Genomic DNA, 22,202 nt, shown 5'->3' on the forward strand with positions numbered 1-22,202 from the left:
CCACGTTGGGCTTTCTGCTCAGCAGGGAGCCTGCTTCTCCCTCTCTCTCTTCCTGCTTCTCTACCTACTTGTGATCTTTCCCTCTGTCAAGTAAATAAAGTAAGTCTTAAAAAATAATAAATAAACTTGTGTAATAGCTTTTTTTTCTCTTCCAGAATGTACCACATGAGAGTGTTCCTTTATGTCAGTTAGAAGACCTGCCTCCCAATACAGGATTAACTCCAGCATCTCAAATCTTACCAGCAACTGCGCTGTCTCCAGCTCCTGCTGGAAATACTCCCTTCTACCTTCTGTCTCCATCTTCTCCCATTCCGAAGACACCTAGACTTATCCCAGCTGCAAAAAGTTTCAGACCTGGTGATGGTTTTCCTTTGCTTCAGTTTCAGCCTAAGCATGAATTTAAGTCCCTTTCCTTCCATCCAGGAAGAGTTCCACAAGTTCCCTTCAGGCTCCTGCCACAGCCAAGAGAGGCATGGGGATTATCTGATTCCTTCCAGCCTCCTTTGCCACAGAGAACAATGCACACCGCTTCAATGTCCCATTTGAATTTGAGCCACTGTAATACTGAAGCCATAAAAAAAGCAGTTGAGCAGAAGAAATGGGCAGAAACTATAATTACAGAAATCCCTAAGCATGTGAACTTAGATCAGTGTGTTGGACAAGAAAACTTGCCAGGTCAACAGGACTCTTCAGTATTTATAAAACCAGGAAAACTACTTGATATTAAGCCAGGGCCCCTTGAGATATCTCCACAGAATTCCTTTGGACTTCCATTATTGCACCTGCAGATTAAATCTCCTTATATAGTTTCCTCTGCCTCAAGAGCATCAGGAACAATTCCCTCAATACCTACCAGAACTGGAGGAGAAGAAAGAAGATACCCAAGACTGTCATTACTAAATTCATGCCTATCCCCAGAAAATATGGTAATGATTTTTGCAGAGTGATGCAAAAGTAGTCCTGCATTTTTCATACCATAAATACTATACATGAGATGAAAAGCCCTTACACATTTCTTTTTAAAGAACAATGCTTCTAAAAAATTAAAAATAAATAGGAATAATGTTTCTGTTATTAGAAATAACAAAATTCCAGTTTAAAATGGTAATTAGGTATTTTAAAGCTTTTAGGTCTATCGTGTACAGCAATACTAGAATTTATGAGGCTTTTTCATAGGTATTTCTTCTGTGCAGAGAAGAAATAAGAAGTAAAACAAAATGACCAGTATTCTTGTTCGTTTGGGTCAGGGTATGTGCGTGTGTGTTGAGAGAAAGGGAGGGGGCGTGTGTAAGTGTGCACACATGCATGTTTCTAGTAATTGTGATAGGATTGCCTTCAAATCTGTTATACTTTAAAGCTGCTAAATAGACCCCAGATCAATAAATAGTTGTGTATATTTAAATAATGGTGTATTTTCAAAGTACTTAAAAAGATTGAATCTTTATAAACCTACAGAATCCTCTTTAAAGTTGTAAACTGTGGTTTATGAAATTTGTATTGTTTAGGCTCTAATCTTGTAAGTCAGTATTGGCCGTGATCGTATAGTGGTTAGTACTCTGCGTTGTGTAAGTCAGTATTACCATCTTAGGAAGGTAATTGAATAATTAATGCTGTGGTACACTTTAAAGATTTGAAGATGGTACGGGGGAATGAAATGGTCATTCTTGAGAGGAAGTACTTATCATGGCTTCTTTTATTCTGAACATACTATGAACAGAAAAGATAAGGTTAAAGGTGGAAAAGCAGTAGACTTTTTGAGATGGTTTAAAAGAAATTTTCTTACTAGGACGGTATAATGAACCCCTAAATTACATTACCAGACATCAGTATTTATTAACATACTGCTAATTTGTTTCATGCATAATCTCCAGTTCTCTGTATCCTTCCTATTTGAAAGAATTTTAAGTCAAATGGCAGAAATTATATATTTTATTTATAATTATAAGGAGGATTTTTTTAATATAGAAAAGAAGAAGATTAGGACTTCTAGCTTAGTTTTTGAAATAAGATGACCCATTTGGCATTTCTAGCCCTCTAAAATCATTTATTCTTCAAGCTTTGGATATTCATCTTACTGGGCCAAATTAATTTATCCTGACATGTTCTATGTCTTGCACGTTTTGATTTAATTTAAACAAATGTTTTCTCAGTTTTTATTAACATATTATGTAATTGAGGTTTGTAATCTTAAATTATTATGCTTTATTTCTTATAGTACAAAAACCCACAACTTATTCCCCTTGAAAACCTCCTTGCATTCAAACAAAGCCAAGAGAAACTAACACATAATTTATTTGAACGAGGCGATTCTGGACACCTTCAGCTACTAAATGTCAAAATAGAACCATCCGAAGTGAGACAAGGAAAGGACAGTAAAAAAAGGCAAGTTTTAAGTGAAATTTTATTTGTGAATATCACTTACCTGCAAGTGTCTTATTAGTTAAAATATTCTAGTTATAAAGGTGAAAGTTATCTGGTTCAGCCTCCCAGCCTATACACAATTGCATATTCAATTTTCTTATCAAGTGTCATGCATTCAAACACATACTCTGGGGCATTCTGGGGCGCCTGGGTGGCTCAGTGGGTTAAGCCTCTTCCTTCGGCTTAGGTCACGATCTCAGTGTCCTGGGATCGAGCCCCACATCGGGCTCCCTGCTCGGCAAGGAGCCTGCTTCACCCTCTCTCTCTCTGCCTGCTGCTTTGCCTATGTGTGATCTCTCTTTCTGTCAAATAAAATCTTATAAAAAAAATAGACACATATTCTGATGAGGAAAATTCCTGTATTGTGAGGGAGAAATATTATTTTTTATATTTTATTAAGGAATTCTTCACTGGAATTCATAGGCTGGAAGATTCTTTTACATTTTTTCTTTTTTTTAAGATTTTATTTATTTACTTGACAGACAGATCACAAGCAGGCAGAGAGGCAAGCAGAGAGAGAGGAAGGGACGCAGGCTCGCCGCTGAGCAGAGAGCCCGATGCAAGGCTCGATCCCAAGATCCCGGGATTATGACCTGAGCCGAAGGCAGAGTTACTAACCAACTGAGCCACCCAGGCACTCCTCTTTTACATTTTTCTATAACATTATAAGCAGTTTTCTTTTTGTAGGACAAATATTTGGTATCTCATACAATAAATAGTCCATGAACTACCTAATGCATTAAAGTAGTATTGTTATTCATCTTACCACATCCTCTAGATTCTTACAAAAGAAACAGGAGGGTAAATGATGTGAATTGTTTCAGGGCACTAAGAAACATGCATGTAAAAAGCAAGGCTGTGACTTCTTTTTTTTTTTTTTTTTTTTAAGATTTATTTATTTATTTATTTGACAGAAAGAGAGAAATCACAAGTAGGCAGAGAAGCAGGCAGAGAGGGGGAAGCAGGCTCCCTGATGAGCAGAGAGCCTGATACAGAGCTTGATCCTGGGACCCTGAGATCATGGCAGAGGCAGAGGCTTAACCCACTGAGTCACCCGGTGCCCCAAGGCTGTGACTTCTTTTTCTTTTTCTTTTTTAAAAATTTTTATTTTTAAATTTCTTTTCAGTGTACCAGAATTCATTGTTCATGCACTACACACAGTGCTCTATGCAATACGTGCCCTCCACAATACCCACCACCAGGCTTATCGAACCTCCCACCCTTCTCCCCTCCAAAACCCTCAGCTAATTCCTCAGAGTCCACAGTCTCTCATGGTCCATCTCCCCCTCCAATTTCCCCCAACTCCTCCTCCTCTCCATCTCCCCATGTCCTCCGTGTTACTCCTTGTGCTCACAAATAAGTGAAACCATATGAAAATTGATTCTCTCTGCTTGACTTATTTCACTCAGCATAATCTCCTCCAGTCCCATTTGTTTTTCTTTTTCAACATTTCCTTAACAGTTCAGGGTCTCTTCTGATTCCATACAAATTTAAGGATTGTTTGCCCCAGCTCTTTGAAAAATGCCGGTAGAATTTTGATCAGAATGGCATTGAAAGTATAGATTGCTCTAGGTAATATAGACATTTTAACCATGTTTATTCTTTTGATCCATGAGCACGGAATGGTCTTCCATCTTTTTGTGTTCTTCGATTTCTTTCATGAGTGTTCTGTAATTCCTCAAGTACAGATCCTTTACCTCTTTGGTTAGGTTTATTCCCAGGTATCTTATAGCTCTTGGTGCTGTAGTAAATTTAATCGATTCTCTAATTTCCCTTTCTGTATTTTCATTGTTATTGTATAAGAAAGCAACTGATTTCTGTGCATTGATTTTGTATCCTGCCACATTACTGAATTGCTGTATGAGTTCTAGTCATTGGGAGTGGAGTCTTTTGGGTTTTCCATATAAAGTATCACGTCATCTGTGAAGAGAGAGAGTTTGACTTCTTCATTGCCAATCTGAATACCTTTTATTTCTCTTCGTTGTCTGATTGCTGTTGCTAGGACTTCTAATACTATGTTGAACAAGAGTGGTGAGAGTGGGCATCCTTGTCGTGTTCCTGATCTCAAAGGAAGGCTGTCAGTTTTTCTCCATTGAGGATGATCTTCAGAGTATAGGGATAGAGGGAACATTCCTCAACTTCATAAAATCTATCTATGAAAAGGCTGTGACTTCTGATGAAGAGCATTTATAGTGTTATACCCATAATGGGTATTCAAAGATATATTGACTGGTAGATTACTACTGAGTCTAGCAAATAGTGTAAGAATTTCACATTTAGGGGCACCCATGTGGCTCAGCCGGTTGGGCATCTACCTTCAGCTCAGGTTATGATCCCAGGATCTTGGGATCAAGTCCTGCCCCTGGCCCAGGGGGAGGGAGTCAAGCTTCCTGCTCAGCAAGGAGTTAAAAAAAAAATCTTTTTTTTAAAGATTTTATTTATTTATTTGATAGAAAGAGTTCACAAGTAGGCAGAGAGGCAGGCAGAGCGCAGGGGAAGCAGGCTTACTGCTGAGCAGAGAGCCCGATGCGGGGCTCGATCCCAGGACCCACTGAGCCACCCAGGTGCCTGGCAAATAAATAAAATCTTAAAAAAAAAGAATTTCACATTTATAGGCCCTAAAGTCTACTACCAATGCTCTCTTTCCAGAAATGTTTCCTTCCTTCCATCTTTTTCAGGTATTCCCTCATCAAAATAAGTCTTCTCCTTAGCTTTTTGGGCCCTCTTTCCTCCCTGCTGGGATTTTGCGGAGGTGACTTAAGTGTGCTTAACTTCTTCAAAAGGGTGATTGTAGGCATCCCGTAGGGCTTCTGGGTCAGGTCAGAGTCTGCAGAAAGAAGCGTTTGAAAATTACTTAACAGGTGTGACTCTGACCTGAGATTCCAGTGACTAACACAGAAAAGTCAGTTCACTAGTAGAGGAACTAAAAATAACTTTCATGTGTCCCTGACATTTGCTTCTATTTGCTTGAATACTACCAAAGGATCTTGCTCTTTTAATTATATGCCATAGAATAATTTATTGCCATAATTTTGATAACCCTCTCCCTATTAGCATAATATAAGTGAAAAACTGTTACTAAAATAGTAACATGTTTTATTCTTTTTAACAGACAAAGACGACGAGCTGAGAAAGAGCTGCAAGAAAAAAGATCAGAGAAACTGAAGAGAAAACCAAGGGTGGCTTTCCAACAAGAGGGTTCCCTTGTGAATGATAATGATTCAGAAATAGTTATGAAACCCAAGGTACAGAAACACTATTATACATGCCTCTCTGGTCTGCCTGTACGTAGAGTTGGAAATGTCTTTGTGATTTATCTAGTCTTCTGATTGCTGGAAGCTTCCGATTATGACCAGAAGAATCTTCACATCATTAAGTACATAAACCCTGTTGCATTCCTCTTTGGAATAGTGGACATACAGTTGCAAATGTGAAAAGTTTTTGATTTAACCTGCCTGTGTGACTTTTTTTATATTTGAGATCACTCCTTGCTTTTTCTGTGACATCTTAGTGCATGTCATATATGTTCTTTGGGTTGCTCCTATTATAGTTTGACCCTTTTTCGATCCCTCCAGCATTTCCCACACACAGGTTTGTTAAGTAACCTATATATTGAAATCAGATCTTTTCAAACATTACTTCTAAGTTTGGTGACTGTTTACATACTTTTGCAACAAATTAACCACTAACCGTTTTGTTTATAAGGATTTTTTAAAAAAGATTTTTTAATTTATTTGACAGACAGAGAGCACTAGCAGGCAGAGAGGCAGGCAGATAGAGAGAGGGGGAAGCAGGCTCCCTGCCGAAGCAGAGAGCCCAATGCAGTACTCGATCCCAGGACCCCGGGATCACGACCGGGGTTGAAAGCAGCGGCTCAATCCACTGAGCCACCCAGGTGCCCTGTTTATAAGGAATTTTTAAAAGCATAGTCGTGAGCCGCAAAGGCATGTCTGGAGGCATTTGCTACCGTGGTTGAGTCCCTGAGCAGTTTTGATACAGTGGGGGGACTATTTGAGTGTTAGAGCTGCTCTGCAGTGGAAAAGAGCACACTGTAATTTAGTAACTGCATTAAGTTAGTAATGTTATTTTTTATTGCTTGGTTTATGAGTTTTGTGAACTTCTTTGTGAAGTTACTTTGATAGAGTAAATAAATATTTATTGAATGAATTCAAGCCTGTACATAAACATTCAACATCCTCTTAGCTATTTAATTTTTTTTTCAAAGTAACAATTGTCTTTGAGTTACAATCATAGAATGATCATTTGGGGATTCATTTAGGAGCAAGAACATCCTGGTTCCCAGCCTTTGGATAACTTCGATATTCCTTTTGGTATGTATAATCATGATTAATGTAGTGTCTCAGTTCAAAGTTAAAATCAGCTTTCTGGAATGATGTATGTAAAAATGAGGCTAAATTATTTTAATTTTATCTTCAACAAAATAGAGTGTGTGTGTATGTGTGTGTGTGTTTTGATGTGTTATCTGGTAGAGCAGTGGTTGAAACTGTGGCCCACAGGCCAGATCCAGACCATGCCTGTTTTTGTAAAACAAAAAAAATTTTTTTATAAAGATTTTATTTATTTAGTCGACAGAGAGAGATCACAAGTAGGCAGAGAGGCAGGCTCCCCGCTGAGCAGAGAGCCAGATGTGGGACTCGATCCCAGGACCCTGAGATCATGACCTGAGCCAAAGGCAGAGGCTTAACCCACTGAGCCACCCAGGCACCTCTATAAATCAAAAATTTTTTTAAGGTTTTATTTATTTAAGAGAGAGAGAGAGCATAAGCATGAGTGGGGGGAGGAGAAGGAGGGAGAATCTCAAGCCAACTGCCCTCCGAGCGTGGAGCCTGATGTGGTACTTCATCTCGTGACCCTTGAGACCACGACCTGAGCCAAAGCAAGTCAGAGGCCCAATGACTGTGCCACCCAGGTGCCCCTTTGTAAATCAAGTTTTATTGAAACTAGAGCTATGCTCATTTATTTACACATTGTTACTGACAGATTCTGCAGTGCAGCAGGGTTCACTTGTTGCAAGAGGAACCATACAATCTGCAAAGCCTAAAATCTTTATTGTCTGGCCTTTTACAGAAAAAATTTGCTGATCCCTATAGTAGAACAGCACAATTAATTAGGATCTCAAATAAGATACTGATATATAAGGCCTAAAAGGAAATTATGGAAGAACATGCCTGTTGAATTCTTTATAGAAAATACATGCACAGGGTGCCTGGGTGGCTCAGTGGGTTAAGCCTCTTCCTTCGGCTTAGGTCATGATCTCAGGGTCCTGGGATCGAGTCCCGCATAGGGCTCTCTGCTTGGCGGGGAGCCTGCTTCTCCCTCTCTCTCTCTGCCTGCCTCTCTGCCTCCTTGTGATTTCTCTCTCAAATAAATAAATAAAATCTTAAAAAAAAAAAGAAAATACATGCACATTAAAGTAAGGAATCAGTTCAGGAAGGAGTACTTGTTTATAAGATAGGAAATTCTTTTCTTTCTCTAGTGGGTCAGTTGATTTCTTGCCACCAAATGTATGTGTTCCCTAAGACTTTCTTCTCAGTAATTTTCATCACATATACACAAACATTCACTCTCATGACTTCAGCTCTTAAATTTTTTTGATGACACTCAAATACACATCTACCCTCTGTCATCATTCTTTTCTATTTTCATCTTAGATTTAGCATGTCCAAATTTTATTTTTTTTTAAAGATTTTATTTATTTATTAGAGAGGGAGTGAGCATGAGCAGTGGGGAAGTGGAGGCCAGAGGGGCAGAGGGAGAGGGAGAAGCAGGGTTCCTGCTGAGCAGGGAGCCATCAGGGGTCTCCATTCCAGGACCCTGGGATCATTACCTGAACCAAAGGCAGACATTTAACCGACTGAGCCACCCGGGCATCCCCCACCCCCACCACCTTCCTTGATGCCACTGCCCTGCATCAAGCCTCTGTATGCCTAAACCAAGCAGTTTTTTCCCTAACTGACCTGCTTAGCTTGTACCTCTCAGCTTCCTAACCCATCTGGTATTCTTTCCCATTCACTTGTCTTAAAACCACTTTCTCTTTCATTCTTAACAGTGTTTTGTTTTGTGTTTTTGCTTTGTGGAGGTAATACATGTTTACTGGAGAAAATATAAATCAGGAATAGGAAGAATAATAAACTCTTCCCCCCAAAAAAACTCCCATAATTTCTCTGTCTAGAGATAGCCAGTGTTTTCTTCCAAGGTTTATTTTTTAAGTATCTCCACTCATATATATCTGTAAATACATATATATGTAGTTATATACTCTTATATAAATGTTTTGTTTATTTTTATTCATTTAATGTAATGTAATGTTATATATTTAATAATATTAAATATTTAATATATATTTAATAATTATATTTTAGTAAATATATGCTTAATATGTGTATTGTGTCATTTCAAACAACAGTAATTCTCCAATTCTCTGACACCAATTCAGTTCTGACAATAACCTGGAGTTAACACAGATCCCACAGATTAATGGCTCAGTCTCAAAAGACCACTTCAGATATCAGCTACAAATGGGGTCCCCATACACCTGCACATTTGCCCAGTCAACTACACATTCAGGGATTCCCATGACTCACTCTCCAGGTTCACTAATTTGCTACAGTGATTCCAGAATTCAGAGAAGTGCTTCACTTATGATTATAGTTTTATTGTAAGGGATACAATTCAGGAATAGCCAAATTGAAGAGATGCATAAAGGAAGGTATGAGGGTTGAGGGCACAGTCTTTCCACACCCTCTCTGAGTATGCCACACACCAAGCACATCCCCTTGCTCATCAACCCAGAAGCCCCCTTAACCTCATTGTTTCAGGATTTTTATTGACGTTTCATTATACAGGCATGATTGATTGCATCATTAGCCATTGATAATTGAATTGCATTCCCCAGAAGTAGGGTTGGGATGAGGCTGATGATTGTTCTAACCCTCTGACCACGTGGTTTTTTCCTCTGGTGACTAGCACCTATCCTGAAGCTATCTAGGGGCCTTTCAAGAGTCACCTCATTAGCATAAATTCAGATATGATCAAAAGGGTCATATCATGAATAATGACGGAATTTACTCAGGAAATTCCAAAGATTTAAGGAACTCTGTGCTTAGAACCAAGGATGAAGACCAAATATATATATATATATAATTATACTATAATGTGCCATAATTGATAATCTATTATGCTACTTTGTTGTCCTGGATGGTCTCCTGGGAAAATTCACATCTAAACCCAAACTCCCATAATAGACTTTGGACTTGGATTCTACTTGCTGCTAAACTTTTCCACGTAGGTGGAAATTACCTAAAGTGCAGCATGTGCAGTCCAAATTTGTTGTCTGTTCCCCAACAGCTGCTTTGTTTATTTCTCCATACCCACTGCTGTCACCACCAACTCAACACCAAAACATAGTTATCTCCCACCTTGCATCTATACAATAACCAGGTCTTGTCTGTTTTACTTCCACCGAAATTTGTAAATTTATCATTTCTCCTCTATTTTTCACCATTACTGAGGTTCTGATCTGAACTATTACAGCAGCCTCATCTGTCTGGAGCCACTTGAATCTGCATTCCATATATTGTCTGGGGCGGTTTTTCTTGAACATCAATCTGACCATATCATTTTCTTGTTTTAACATTTTCTACTGGATCTTCATCAGCCAGAAGAACATTTAGGTTTCTAGGTTGGACATATAGAATCCTCCACAATTGTGGTTTTGATTTCACTGAGCTGCCTTTGAGAGTTCACATAGACAGCACCTCATTCAGAAAGTCCATTTTGATAACATCTTGGTACCCCATGCCTTACCTCCCTTGAGTTAGGTGCTCTGCTATTGGACTCCAGGTAATATGTTGGCTTCTCAGTGATTGCTTTCAATGTTTTGTTGTTATGTTTAAGAAATGCTACAAGAGGATATTAATACTTCAGCTGGATTGCACTTTATGGCCTCTGTGAGAAAGAAAGCTGTAGAATGTCAGGATGCAAGTACAAATACAGACCCAGGTAAAATGCTATTTTACCTTAATTTTTAAAATTCATATGTTTTGTGCAGTATTTAATATATCTAGACTTTTTCTTCAAAATAATGATTTAACATGAATTTTAAGTTAAGTGATAGTAGTTACTCCTCCTAAGTTCTTATCCTCAACTTGGTATGTACTTCACAAATTTTCAACTTTGAGTTGAATTTATGATAATTTAATTAAAACATAATAGAAATTTTTGTTCAAAATACCATGGACTACATCCATGTTTTAAATTTGGGTTCTCTATCCATTAATTGCTTTCACTGGGATTTCATACCTAAGACCAAGAAGCCTGGAGCTATGGCTGTTGAAGTTAATTTAGGAAGAGGACTAGATTGGGTTGGTGTGGGAAGGGCATATGTAACTGTGTCCAAGAACAGAAGAAATAAAATTTGAAGGAACTATTACTTGGACTAGTTTGCCTGGCAGACTTCCTCATTCATGTAAGTGCTCTGACCTTTGTGTTGTAGAAATTCTTTTCTATGATATTTAGGAAACAGTTGCTTTCAACTGTGTTCAGAACCTTCAAGTGCTTTTCTTAAATCTCTAAATCTATATTATTTAAAAATAGTATTTATTGATAGGGTTTCAAAATAATATCATTATAGAATATTTGAATAATGTAGCAAAGCTATGAAGAAGATGAAATTAACTATAATCATATTACTTAGAATTAATGTGTTTTTAAAAGATTTTAGGGGGTGGGGCAGAGGGAGAGGAACTCAAGCAGACCCTATGCTGAGTGTGGAGCCCAGTGTGCGGCTTGATCCTTCGACCCAAAGATCACAGCCCATGCCAGAACCGAGAGTCAGGTGCTTAACCAGCAGTGCCACCAAGCTACCCTAGAAGTAACATTTTGATGATTTTTCTTTCAGTCTTCTCTTGCACATTTTACATAGTTTTTTTTTTTTTTTTTAAGATTTTATTTATTTATATGACAGCACAGAGATCACAAGTAGGCAGAGAGGCAGGCAGAGAGAGAGAGAGGAGGGGAAGCAGGTACCCCGCTGAGCAGAGAGCCTGATGCGGGGCTCAATCCTAGGACCCAGGGATCATGACCGGAGCAGAAGGCAGAGGCTTTAACCCACTGAGCCACCCAGGCACCCCCATTTTACATAGTTTGATACAGTATATGGTGTCCTGCCTCACTATCTGTACTTTAATCTTCCAAATAGTATTCCTTTCTTCCCTGAGAATTTAATCCTTCATGGGTCCCAGTGTTTGCTTTTGCGTAGCAATCTTTGGATACTCTCTAGTTAGATTGTCTCTTTAACATATTATTTCATTATTTATTTACATAGTATAGTTTATATATATGTAGTATATATGTGTAGGTAGCATATACATTGCAGTACATACTGACATTACAGTATAGTATTTATATTATACTATCTACTTACCTTATAGTATATGTTTGTAATACAGTCAATGTTTTATCTGATATGGTCAGTATTATTACATATGCACACAAACTAATTAGTTAAATGAATGTTAATTAAGAAGTGATGTTTAAAATGCTTTATATTTAATTTATATATTAATATATTTAATTTATATTTAATAATCCTAGATGCATAGTTATTCAGACTTGTTTAATGTTTAGGAGTATTGGATAGGCTGGTCTGGGACACCTTTTTTCCGCCTTTTAAAAAGTCTCTTGGTATCTGTACAGCACATTTATAAGAATGGATTGGATTTGGAAAACAGAATTTACCTATATTGTGTATCCTTTGCTTTCTCTTTGATTTCTGCTTATGCCATACATTTCCCTGTATCATCAAAAAGTACTTTGTAAGCGTATTCCTTCTTCCAGTTGTGACATAAAATATTTACCTAATTTTTTAGTGTTGAGTGCATTAGATGGTTTCCAGTATTTTTTTCCTATAAATAAGGTTTCAGTATCTTTCCACATGTGAGCCTTTGTTTTGATCACCACTGTGATTTACCTAATTCTTTTATCTTTACCCATTTAATAGGTCATAAAAAGGCATCTCATTATTTAGTTTTTGTTTCTATCTGAATGAGGTTAGCCTGTAGAAGATGTTTTTTGATGCAAATGGTACATATGCATTTGAGAAACATTCTTATAAGAAAAAACCTTTGAAAAGCCTTGGAGGTACTTTACTGCTAGATAGTCTTCTAGACTTGGCAGCCTGTTTGCCAGAAGTCTGTTATCATCCAGGTAATCAGGCCCAGGATGAATAATAATAAAATCATAAATTCGCATTAATTTTTAAAAATTAAATTCTTAAGTGGTCAATCTACCTTACTACCTTTAATACATAATATCTAAAAATTGCATTCATATATTTAATTTTTTCTGTTTTTGAAATTCTTTTTTGTTTTCTTTTTTTGCCTCAAATCTTCGAACTGACTGCAAGATAAAAAAGCTACTTCTCAAGAAGTTGTTTCTGAGTGTGGTAAAAATCAACAAATCATTCCTTCCATATCAGGTGTGCTTTTTTTCTTTTTTTCTGAGAATAATATTACTAATTAAAGACTGTTTTTCTGATGACCGAACAAGAGTTACCACTATCCATAAAAAGGCTATAAAACCCATCAATTGATTGAATAGAGATAGAATGATAATTTAAGTATTTTCACTTTCCTTTTTTCTAGATTCTGGGATGTTACATGGTTTAAATTCAAGCCTTGGTACCAAGTTTCCAGTATTCAGTATAATAAGAAATTATATTTTGCATATGAAATTTGAAAGTAATGTTTTATTTAAAATAAAATGCTAGAAAGTAAAACTAGAGTCCTAGTGAAGGGGTTTTGGAATATTGGTGAAGTTTAGTGGAGTAAAGTTTGGAGCCGATAACCAAGAAAGAATTCTTAAAACATCGTTAGTGCAAAATGGTGGTTTAATAAAGCATGAGGACAGGACGCAGGCAGAAAGAGCTGCTGCCTCAGGGTTATGAGGGGGGTGGTTGATTATATATTATGGGGTGGTGGGAGGTAAGGAAAAACTGAGGTCTTTTGTATGTTAAAGAAAATTCACAGGATACAGGAGGCCTTGCCACTGTCAAGTTAAAGTTGTTTTCCCTCTAGCAAGGCGTTAATAGGAAGATAGTTGGGAACTTCCTGGAGGATCATTGCACTCTGCCCTCTTCCAGTATCTGTCAATGGGCTGCAGCTTATAAGGATGTTGTTTCTACATTTCCTCCTGGAAGCTAGGCCATTGATAGAAATGCTTCGTTTCTGTAAATTGCTAAGACATTTATAAACTGAGGGAGACTCAGGTCTTGCAGGATTGTGATCTCTACAAATTAACTATTTGTTTTTCCTTTTCTTAGCTTTAGGGTGGCCGAGAGTGCATGAGGAATGTCACTTATATCCCATGGGGCGGTGTTGTGGGGTGTCTGCTTCTGCTTTGTCCCCGGCTTGCCTTCTGTTCCCTCATCACTAGGACAAAAGGCACAGAGTAGACCATTTGCTGACCTATTGTGATAGACTTCTTTAGTGTACTTCTGAATAAGAAACTAATGACTTTCATAAAATTTAGGTGTTAAACATTTTTTAAGTGGTAAAATTAAGCCACAGGCTCTGTGAATATACTGGAAACTACTGAATACTGAGTTGTGCCATTCTATTCTATTCTACTTATTTTACTTTATTTCATAGAGAGTGCACACCCTAGCAGGGGGATGGGGAGGGGGAGAGAGAGAATCTAGAGCAGCCTCCATGCCCAGAGCCTGACTTGGGGCTCAATCTCATGACCCAGAGATCATAACCTTGTTGCGGAATTTCAGAGGCGTCGGAGAAACTCAAGCGGCACTCAGAGAACTGGGAGAACAACTGGGGGAGCTTTATTAATGCCAGTGGGCTCAGTGGGATCACTCCCAAAGTCTGAGCACCCAGCCTTTATTGGGACAGATATTTATGGGCAAACTAGGGATTTTTCATGGTTTCCCACAGCTGATTGGCTCGGGGACATGCGGTAGTTCTTAAAGCTATGCGGAAGTGACTTGGTAGAGAAGTGCCAAGTCATCCTCAGTGGCGCCTCATCTCAGTGAGGTGGCCATTTTGGGCTTTTCTGCCTCAGCCTGAGCAGAAATCAAAAGTCAGTTGCTCAACAAACTGAGTCACCCAGGCATTCCTGAATTGTGCCCTTTTAAAGGGTATAAATTATATCTCAATAAATCTGTTAAAACAAATGAATAATAAGAAAAACTGTTGACAGTAAAAAACAAATTAATTATAGATTAATTTCCTAAACAGGTTTTCTTGCAATCTCCTAAACAAGCATGACTTAATATATCTGAAATGGAAATAGGAAATTACAGCATTTTCCTTCTTTCTTTTTTTCCTTCTTTCTTCTCACGGGGCTTGAGATCACAACACTGAGACCAAGACTTGAGCTGAAATCAAGAGTCGAACACTTAACCGACTGAGCCACCTAGGAAATTACAGCATTTTCATCACATGACTTAGATACTTTATTATCCCTGTGAATCATTCATATGGAAAAAGCAATAATCAGTCTCTATTCCACTATGAATTACTTTACAGGAAATTGCCTTTAGAATAGAATAGAATTTATTTATACCTGTGAAACTTCTTAGATTTTTTTTAAAGAGATTTTATTTTTAAGAAGATTTTTTTTAAGATTTTATTTATTTCTTTGACAGAGACAGATCAGAAGTAGGCAGAGAGAGGAGGAAGCAGGCTCCCTGCTGAGCAGAGAGCCCAATGTGGGACTTGATCCCAGAACCCTGAGATCATGACCTGAGCTGAAGGCAGAGGCTTTAACCCACTGAGCCACCCAGGTGCCCCTAAAAGATTTTATTTTTAAGTGATCTCTTCACCCAAAGTGGGGCCCAAACTCAGAACCCTGAGATCAAGAGCCATACACTCCACTGACTGAGCTAGCTAGGCGCCTCCCACTTAGATTTTTAACAACAAAAAAAAAGTATGTTGTTTGTTGCTGACTTGTTATAAATGCTAAGGACTTAGAGCTATTTACAGATTTTTTTTATATTCCTGATTTTTTTATTTTCTTAATTTTCAGAACATGAACCTTTGAATGTTCCTCAAGTGTTGGCTCCTGATGTATGTCTAAATCTCAAACTTCCCCCTGAAATATTAGAGGAACCTTCGTCACCTTCACCGTCTGATCTGGTACTAAATTTGGTATTTCTATTCAGATGTTATAATAATACATTTGCTTAAATTTATTATGATCATCTGTATCATTTAATTATACAGGTGAAATGAGGCTAAAATGGCATCTATGTAGCTTTGTTGGAAAGATCAAAAAAATATGATTTAAATACTATGCCCCAAAGTATTGTAAACTAAGACCATAACACATACTTCCTGCAGTTTTCCCTAAGTTGGGGGAATATATAAGCTCATATAAGCTCTTTTTGCCTGTAGAATTAATTTATATTATTATTATTATTATTATTATTTTTACAGGGGTGAATGGTGCAGACTGGCTGTACAGAGTAAGAAGAATATAACCCTCTTTGATTTTATGTGTTTTGTTTCAGGTTAGACACACTTACATAAATGTGATTGATATTAAAGCTGATGATCTACAGGAATTGCCTGTCAAAGAGGGGCCTTCAGATGATACTATTATCAAACAGCCAAGTAATCACCTGGAGATCCCATCTTCTGCAGAGTTACATTCTATGGCAGCTTCGGTTACAAATGCTGTTCCCTTGCACACTGTTAAGACTGAAGGTAATAATTTTTTCTTACTTTTTAAGTAGATTAAAAACATTTAAAAAAATTCTTTAATATAGCATTTTTACCCCTTCTTAAGTCTCTTAGCTCTTTTCCTGCAAACCCACTATATCTTTGGATGTTTATATTCACATTTAGGAATGTTCTTTTGTGGGGGAGGGCAGAGGAGGTGGGAGAGAGAATCTTAAGCAGACTCCATGTGCAGCGTAGAGCCTAATGTGGGGCTCAATCTCATGACCCTGAGATCCTGACCTGAGCCACAATCAAGAGTTGGAGGCTTACTGTCAAATAAATAAATAAAATCTTTAAAAAAAAAAAAAAAAAAAAAAGAGTTGGAGGCTTAACCAAATGTGCTACCTGGGTCCCCCTAGAAATGCTCTATTAATCTTCTAACTACCTTGTTTAGAATCAGTCTTTGTATGCTTTTCATATTCTTGATAGAGTCAGCCAATTCCACTATGGATTTGTTTTTTAAATCTGCAAAAATGTCTCCACCCTGTCTGGATGAAAGAAGCCGGAGAACAGGCAGTACAGAGGTGAAGGACCATGGGATCACCTCACCTATACCATCAGAATTACAGCAGGACAAAGGTGAATACCCTAAATGTATAACATGACTCTCCCCCTTTGCTCTAAATTACTGATATATAGAAATGAGTTCTAAAACTTGGTAATTGCAAAAGAAACCAGGAAAAGTTTTTTCTTTTGCTAAGAAGAGTGGGGTCAGATAGGTAAATTAGGTAGTGTCATGGTTCCAAAGCTGGGGCCCCTGGGTATTCCGCAAGGAGACTACAGATCTATTTGTACATGTGTCTTTTCTTAATTGAGGAGGCTAAAAATAAACATCCTATGGGATGTCATGAGTGCTTTGGTGTTAAAAGGGAATTCTCATATTTAAAAAAAGAGGGTGTGATTCTAGAATAGCATGTAGAAAATACACAGGTATTTAGCCAACGGTAAAATATTCTAAGTAAAATACTCAGTTTTAGAATTATAAATTAGGTCGCATTATTATAAAATATTTGCAGGATTTAGAAGAATATTTTTCCAAAACCTAAAGTTATTATATCCTATGAATGATTAGATTAGTCTTCTTTTTTAAAAAGATTTTATTTATTCATTTGATATAGAGAGAAGTAGGGAAAGAGCTTGAGCAGGAGAAGAGGCAGAGGGAGAGGAAGAAGCATCCATCCCAGGATCTGGAGATCATGAACTGAGCCGAAGGCAGATGGCCAACCATCTGAGCCACCCATGTGCCTCAGATAGATTAAACTTAATAAGCCATCAGATTTCTTCCAGCTGAAAGCCAGTATGTCTTCTGGGTTCCACAGCTCCTGGGAGGGACACCCAGCCTTGTGGTTTTCAGATGCTTGGAGTCAGAGTCCAGCCCTGTCTGCTAATTGTATATCAACAGGGGGCACTCAGGAGACGTGAGGGTGGAAGGAAGGGATGGGTAGCAGGGAAACCTCACCTTAGGATGTGTTAGGGCATGTATGTTATACCTATGTATACCAGTAAGTGCCAGCATTTCAGATTTTGAAGCCTTGGCCCATTCTCTCTCCAGTCATGGGGCTGTTTGGTGCATGGGTATTGAAGGGAGAATGTATGAAACTAACAAGTCTTTTAGGCTGGGACAGTGTGTGGGGAAATGAAAAGAGCTTGACTTCTAGATTCAAGTAGAACAGACCTGGTTTTTGGTCCCAACTCTATCACTTCATAGTTTGGATACTTTTTCAAGTATATTAACTTTATCTGATCCATACTTATATCTCTGTGGGACACAACCTCATAGAGTTGTCATGTGGGTTACATCTAGCCAAATGCCTGTGGGCTCCCTGGGCTGTGCAGTCAGTTGAGCATCTGACTCTTGGTTTCGGCTCAGATCATGATCTCAGGGTCATGAGATTGAGCCCTGCGTGGGGCTCTGCACTCAGTGCAGACTCTGCTTAAGACTCTCTTCATCTCCCTCTGTTCTTGCTCCCCACGCTCACTCTCTTGTTCTCTCCCTTTCTTTAAAATAAATTTTTTAAAAAAATGCCTATGGGCTAGTTTCCCTTCATTTTCACACCAGTCAACTTTTGAAATTCTGTCAAACTGGAACCAGATCCATCTCTCTGTGACCTCTGAATATCCTTGGCCAGCATTTTAAGTGACCATAAGCTAGCTACAGGTTAATTTCCTTCATTAGTCAAATCAAGTCTATTCATCCTTTTGGAAGATCATTCTCTGGGGAGACTGGTTACAAAAATATGTCAGTGTCCCTTATTAAAGAGAACAACTTTAAAATGCCAATTTAAAAGGATGTGTTTCTTATTTTGAAAATAAATTCCATTATGGTATTTACATAATATACCATAAAGATTCAGAATCTTGTTACATAATAGAGTTGAATGGGATTTGTATTATAGAAAAAGGTTGGGAGAAGGAGGGACAGATTCCTTAGGTATTTAAAACAAAAGCAAGACAAATAATAAATGCCTACTTTTAGTGATACTTGCTCACCATTTTGAATGACAGTAGTTTCCTATTTTAGAAACTATCTCCAGTAGGAACGCTTTCAGCTATTAATAGCAAGCAGAGCTTTGCTGGCCAGAGGGAGAATTTTTCATCAGTGGAGCTCAGTATTTAACCCTCTCAGTGATTTTTCCTTTTTTTTTTTTTTCCTCCCCCATTAGTCAGTGGGAATAGAGCAGATTCTCCAAAGAAAGGGAAGCTATTTTCATTATGTATGTAGACTATTCTGGATTTTGAACATGTCCAGCTCATTTGCCGAATTTTCTCCTTGAAGTTTGTATACAAAATTCTCTCCTGAGAGTGACTAAGGGAGATACTTCAGGCTCCCAAAAACAGGAAAGACAGATGGTAAAGTACGTGAGAGTCAAGCTGAAAAAGGTAAGGCCAGGCGTGCCTGATGGGCGTGATCAGTAGAGCATGTGACTCTTGATCTTGGAGTCGTGAGTTTGAGCCCCTTGGGTGTAGAGATTACTTTAAAAAAAAAAAAAAAAAAAGGTAAAGCCAGAACAGGTAGTGGAAAGTGATACAGTGGCCAGTGCCTGCATCGCAGTTTGCCATTATCCTGTCATGGGAAACCTCACACTAGACAGGGACTGAAAGGTAAGAAGCACTACCTACACTTGTTTAGTGATTCACATTTTTCAGAGTATTTTATTGCACAATTCAGTCTTCACAAAGCCTCTCTAAGGTAGATCAGGCATCATAATCCTCATTTGACCAACTAGTCAATAAACACTAAATCAAGGACCAGATCTTGGAGCTTAAGAAGAGCGTAATTAATATCGGGCTCTCTGCCTGGGCGCTTACCTAGGGGAGGAAAGGAAGGCATAGAAGCAGAGGATTACGATACAGCATGGGACGTGCCTTCAAGGTGGTATGGATGAGATTCTTGGGAAATGCAGCATCTACTCCATCTCTAGGGAGGATGGGACATTTATTCCCATTTATTCCACTGAGACCGTGCAGTGGTATCTTAAAGGGAAGTGGGACTTAGAGAAAGGTCACACAGAGTGAGAGACTAGATTGTACAGTGATGTGGCGGTTTGATGGAGCCTGCAGAGGCTGAGAGAACTAAAGTTTGCTTGGAGGCAGTGAAGTGATTTTGTTTGTTTGTTTAAGATAGCAATAGATGAGCTAGGGAGGGAGACAGAGGAAAGACTGAATGGCATTGTCCTCATACTGAGGTCTTTGGACTTTGAAGATGAGGTATTAGAGAAACACTGAAGAATTTGAGGTGGGAAAGAAACAAAATCAGATTTGTGTTTTAAAAGATCCGTGTGGAAGGTGGACTAAATAGGGGTAAAATAAATTAGAGATAGAGATGCTGTTTGGGGTCCAGCCATTGTGAAAGCTTCAGCTAAGCAATGGTAATAGGAATGGAGATTTTGGTTGGTAATCATCAATATTTGGTGTTACTTTGGATCTGAAGGAAAGAGAACCTTGAATGATTCTCAGTCCTCTGGCTTAGGAACATGGTGAATGAGAGCTACTAACTGAACTGGGGCATCAGGAAGAGAGAGAAAGTTGGAGGGACAGAGTGATGAGTTTCAGTTGGTAGGCTTTTGGAACAATCTAAATAAGATAGCCAGGACACAGGTGGATTTAAGGGCTGGTGCTCATGACGATGCCATGTGAATTTGAGAGTCACCTGTGCATCGGTGACACCACCCAGGGAGAATACGTGCGTGAGAAGTGAGCTCAGACTGACACCCTGGAAGTGCTGTTGGGTCAGAGGGGTGGGGGTGCAGAAGAGTAAAACGACAAGACAACAAAGAAGGAAGAGCAATAGAGGGAGGAGGAGACCCAGAACGTGGAAAAAGAACACATTTAAAAAAGTGTTTGAGGGGTGCCTTGGTGGCTCAGTCATTGGGCATCTGCCTTTGGCTCAGGTCATGATCCCAGAGTCCTAGAATCAAGCTCTGCCTCAGGCTCCCTGCTGAGCAGGAAGCCTGCTTCTCCCTCTCTCTCTCTCCCCTGCTTGTGTTCCTTCTCTCACTGTCTCTCTGTCAAATAAATATATAAAATCTTAAAAAAAAAAAAGTGTTTCAAATTTGGAACAAGAATCAATTGAGTTTAAGAGTTGGGAGGGTCACTGGCTTTGATATTGGTCTTGGGAGGTTTAATGATAGCCTGAGATCCCACGTAGAGTTGGTAGTGGCCACAGTAGGCCTAGCTTTTACCATGTGACACTGGTGGTTTTCAAGGAGAGTTTAAAACAGTCAGAAATAGGGGCACCTGGGTGGCTCAGACAGTTAAGTGTCTGACTCTTGATTTCCGCCCAGGTCATGATCTCAGGGTCCTGAAATCAAGCCCTGCACTGGGCTCTGTGCTCAGTGGGAAGTCTGCTTGAGATTCTCTCCCTCTGCCTCTCCCCTCATGCTCTCAATCTCTCTCTCTCTCTATCTCACTCTCAAAATGAATAAGCAAATCTTTAAAATAAATAAGTCAAAAATATTAAAGTTGCTTTTTAATGAAGTATGTTTTTATTGCAGAGGGTAAAAGTATCATTCAAACTGCCTTGTGTGTGGAGTTTTGTGGTAATAGCAACACTGTTATGTATTCTTACCTCACAACAGACAGCTCTCCAAAGTCAAGAAGCTGAAGTGTTATTTCTGAGTGTACTGAAACAGATTTGGAAGGGAATGTTATTTTGACTTAAAATGCGGTCTTGAAAAAAATTAGATCATCAGCATTTACTTCTCCCTTAATTCTACTGAATTCTGATATTGATTACCTTTATTAATACTTAGATATGCTAAAGCCAGATTTTCAAGTCAAAGAAGAGAACTCGAAGTCAGCTGCTGCAGAGGATGACCCGCCGTGGGAGCTCTTGCAGGATGTGTCTGCAGCTCGTCGCCTAGAGCGTCTCACCTCTAAGCTTCAGGAAATTGACGAACAGCTGTTAACAATACAGAACATTGCGGAAAACATAGAGCAGGATTACCCCAGATACAAACTGCTAGATCGACATTGTGATAAGGTAGACTGTCTTTATTTTAGCTATTCGTTACTGAGTTATTAGATTTGGAATTTGATGTGATTTTAGACATTTGGTTTTTCAATATAATGGGATTTTTTTTTTAAGCTAGGGTTTCTCAACCTCAGCATTATTGATATTTGGACCAGATAATTCTTTGTTGTGGAAGACTTGTCATGTGCACTGTAGAATTTTTTTTTTAAGATTTTATTTGATTATTTGACAAGGATATTTGATAGCATCCCTAATCTTTACCTGTTAGCTTTGCTGTAATAAAAAAAAATGTCTTCAGGCATGGCCAAATGTTCTGTGGGGAGCAAAATAGCCCCCAGTTGACAACCACTGCCTTAAACTTCTAAGAAGTGAACCAGTGCTTCCTACCAGGAAAAGAAATATATGAATTAGAAAACAAGAATGTGGTTTTAAATGAACCCTGCTCATAATTGTGTTTCATTTTCTTCAGCAGGATTTTTTTAACTTTATAAAAATGCTGTTGTCTTTATATTTAGAATTCTCAGTTTCTTTTAAATATTTTCTACAATGGGAATAGT

General features: G+C 38.4%; 1 protein-coding gene across 9 annotated transcripts in view; it reads left to right on the top strand.

Moving 5' to 3' along the window:
• Positions 1-22,202, top strand: part of CPLANE1 (ciliogenesis and planar polarity effector complex subunit 1) — a 148,158-nt gene that overhangs the window by 85,445 nt on the left and 40,511 nt on the right. For 7 of the 9 annotated variants that reach the window (XM_045999166.1, XM_045999165.1, XM_045999168.1 and 4 more), the window contains 10 exons: positions 156-926; positions 2,216-2,382; positions 5,534-5,666; positions 6,701-6,752; positions 10,339-10,443; positions 12,848-12,919; positions 15,478-15,587; positions 15,962-16,157; positions 16,602-16,751; positions 21,425-21,654. In XM_045999166.1, the coding sequence (XP_045855122.1) occupies positions 156-926; positions 2,216-2,382; positions 5,534-5,666; positions 6,701-6,752; positions 10,339-10,443; positions 12,848-12,919; positions 15,478-15,587; positions 15,962-16,157; positions 16,602-16,751; positions 21,425-21,654 (1,986 nt within the window). Of the gene's footprint in view, positions 1-155; positions 927-2,215; positions 2,383-5,533; positions 5,667-6,700; positions 6,753-10,338; positions 10,444-12,847; positions 12,920-15,477; positions 15,588-15,961; positions 16,158-16,601; positions 16,752-18,835; positions 20,450-21,424; positions 21,655-22,202 lie in introns of those variants that run through there. The other 2 variants (XM_045999174.1, XM_045999171.1) reach the window with 2 other exon arrangements.

The sequence above is a fragment of the Meles meles genome, chromosome 3, assembly GCF_922984935.1.
Source record: "Meles meles chromosome 3, mMelMel3.1 paternal haplotype, whole genome shotgun sequence".
Classification (NCBI taxonomy): domain Eukaryota; kingdom Metazoa; phylum Chordata; class Mammalia; order Carnivora; family Mustelidae; genus Meles; species Meles meles.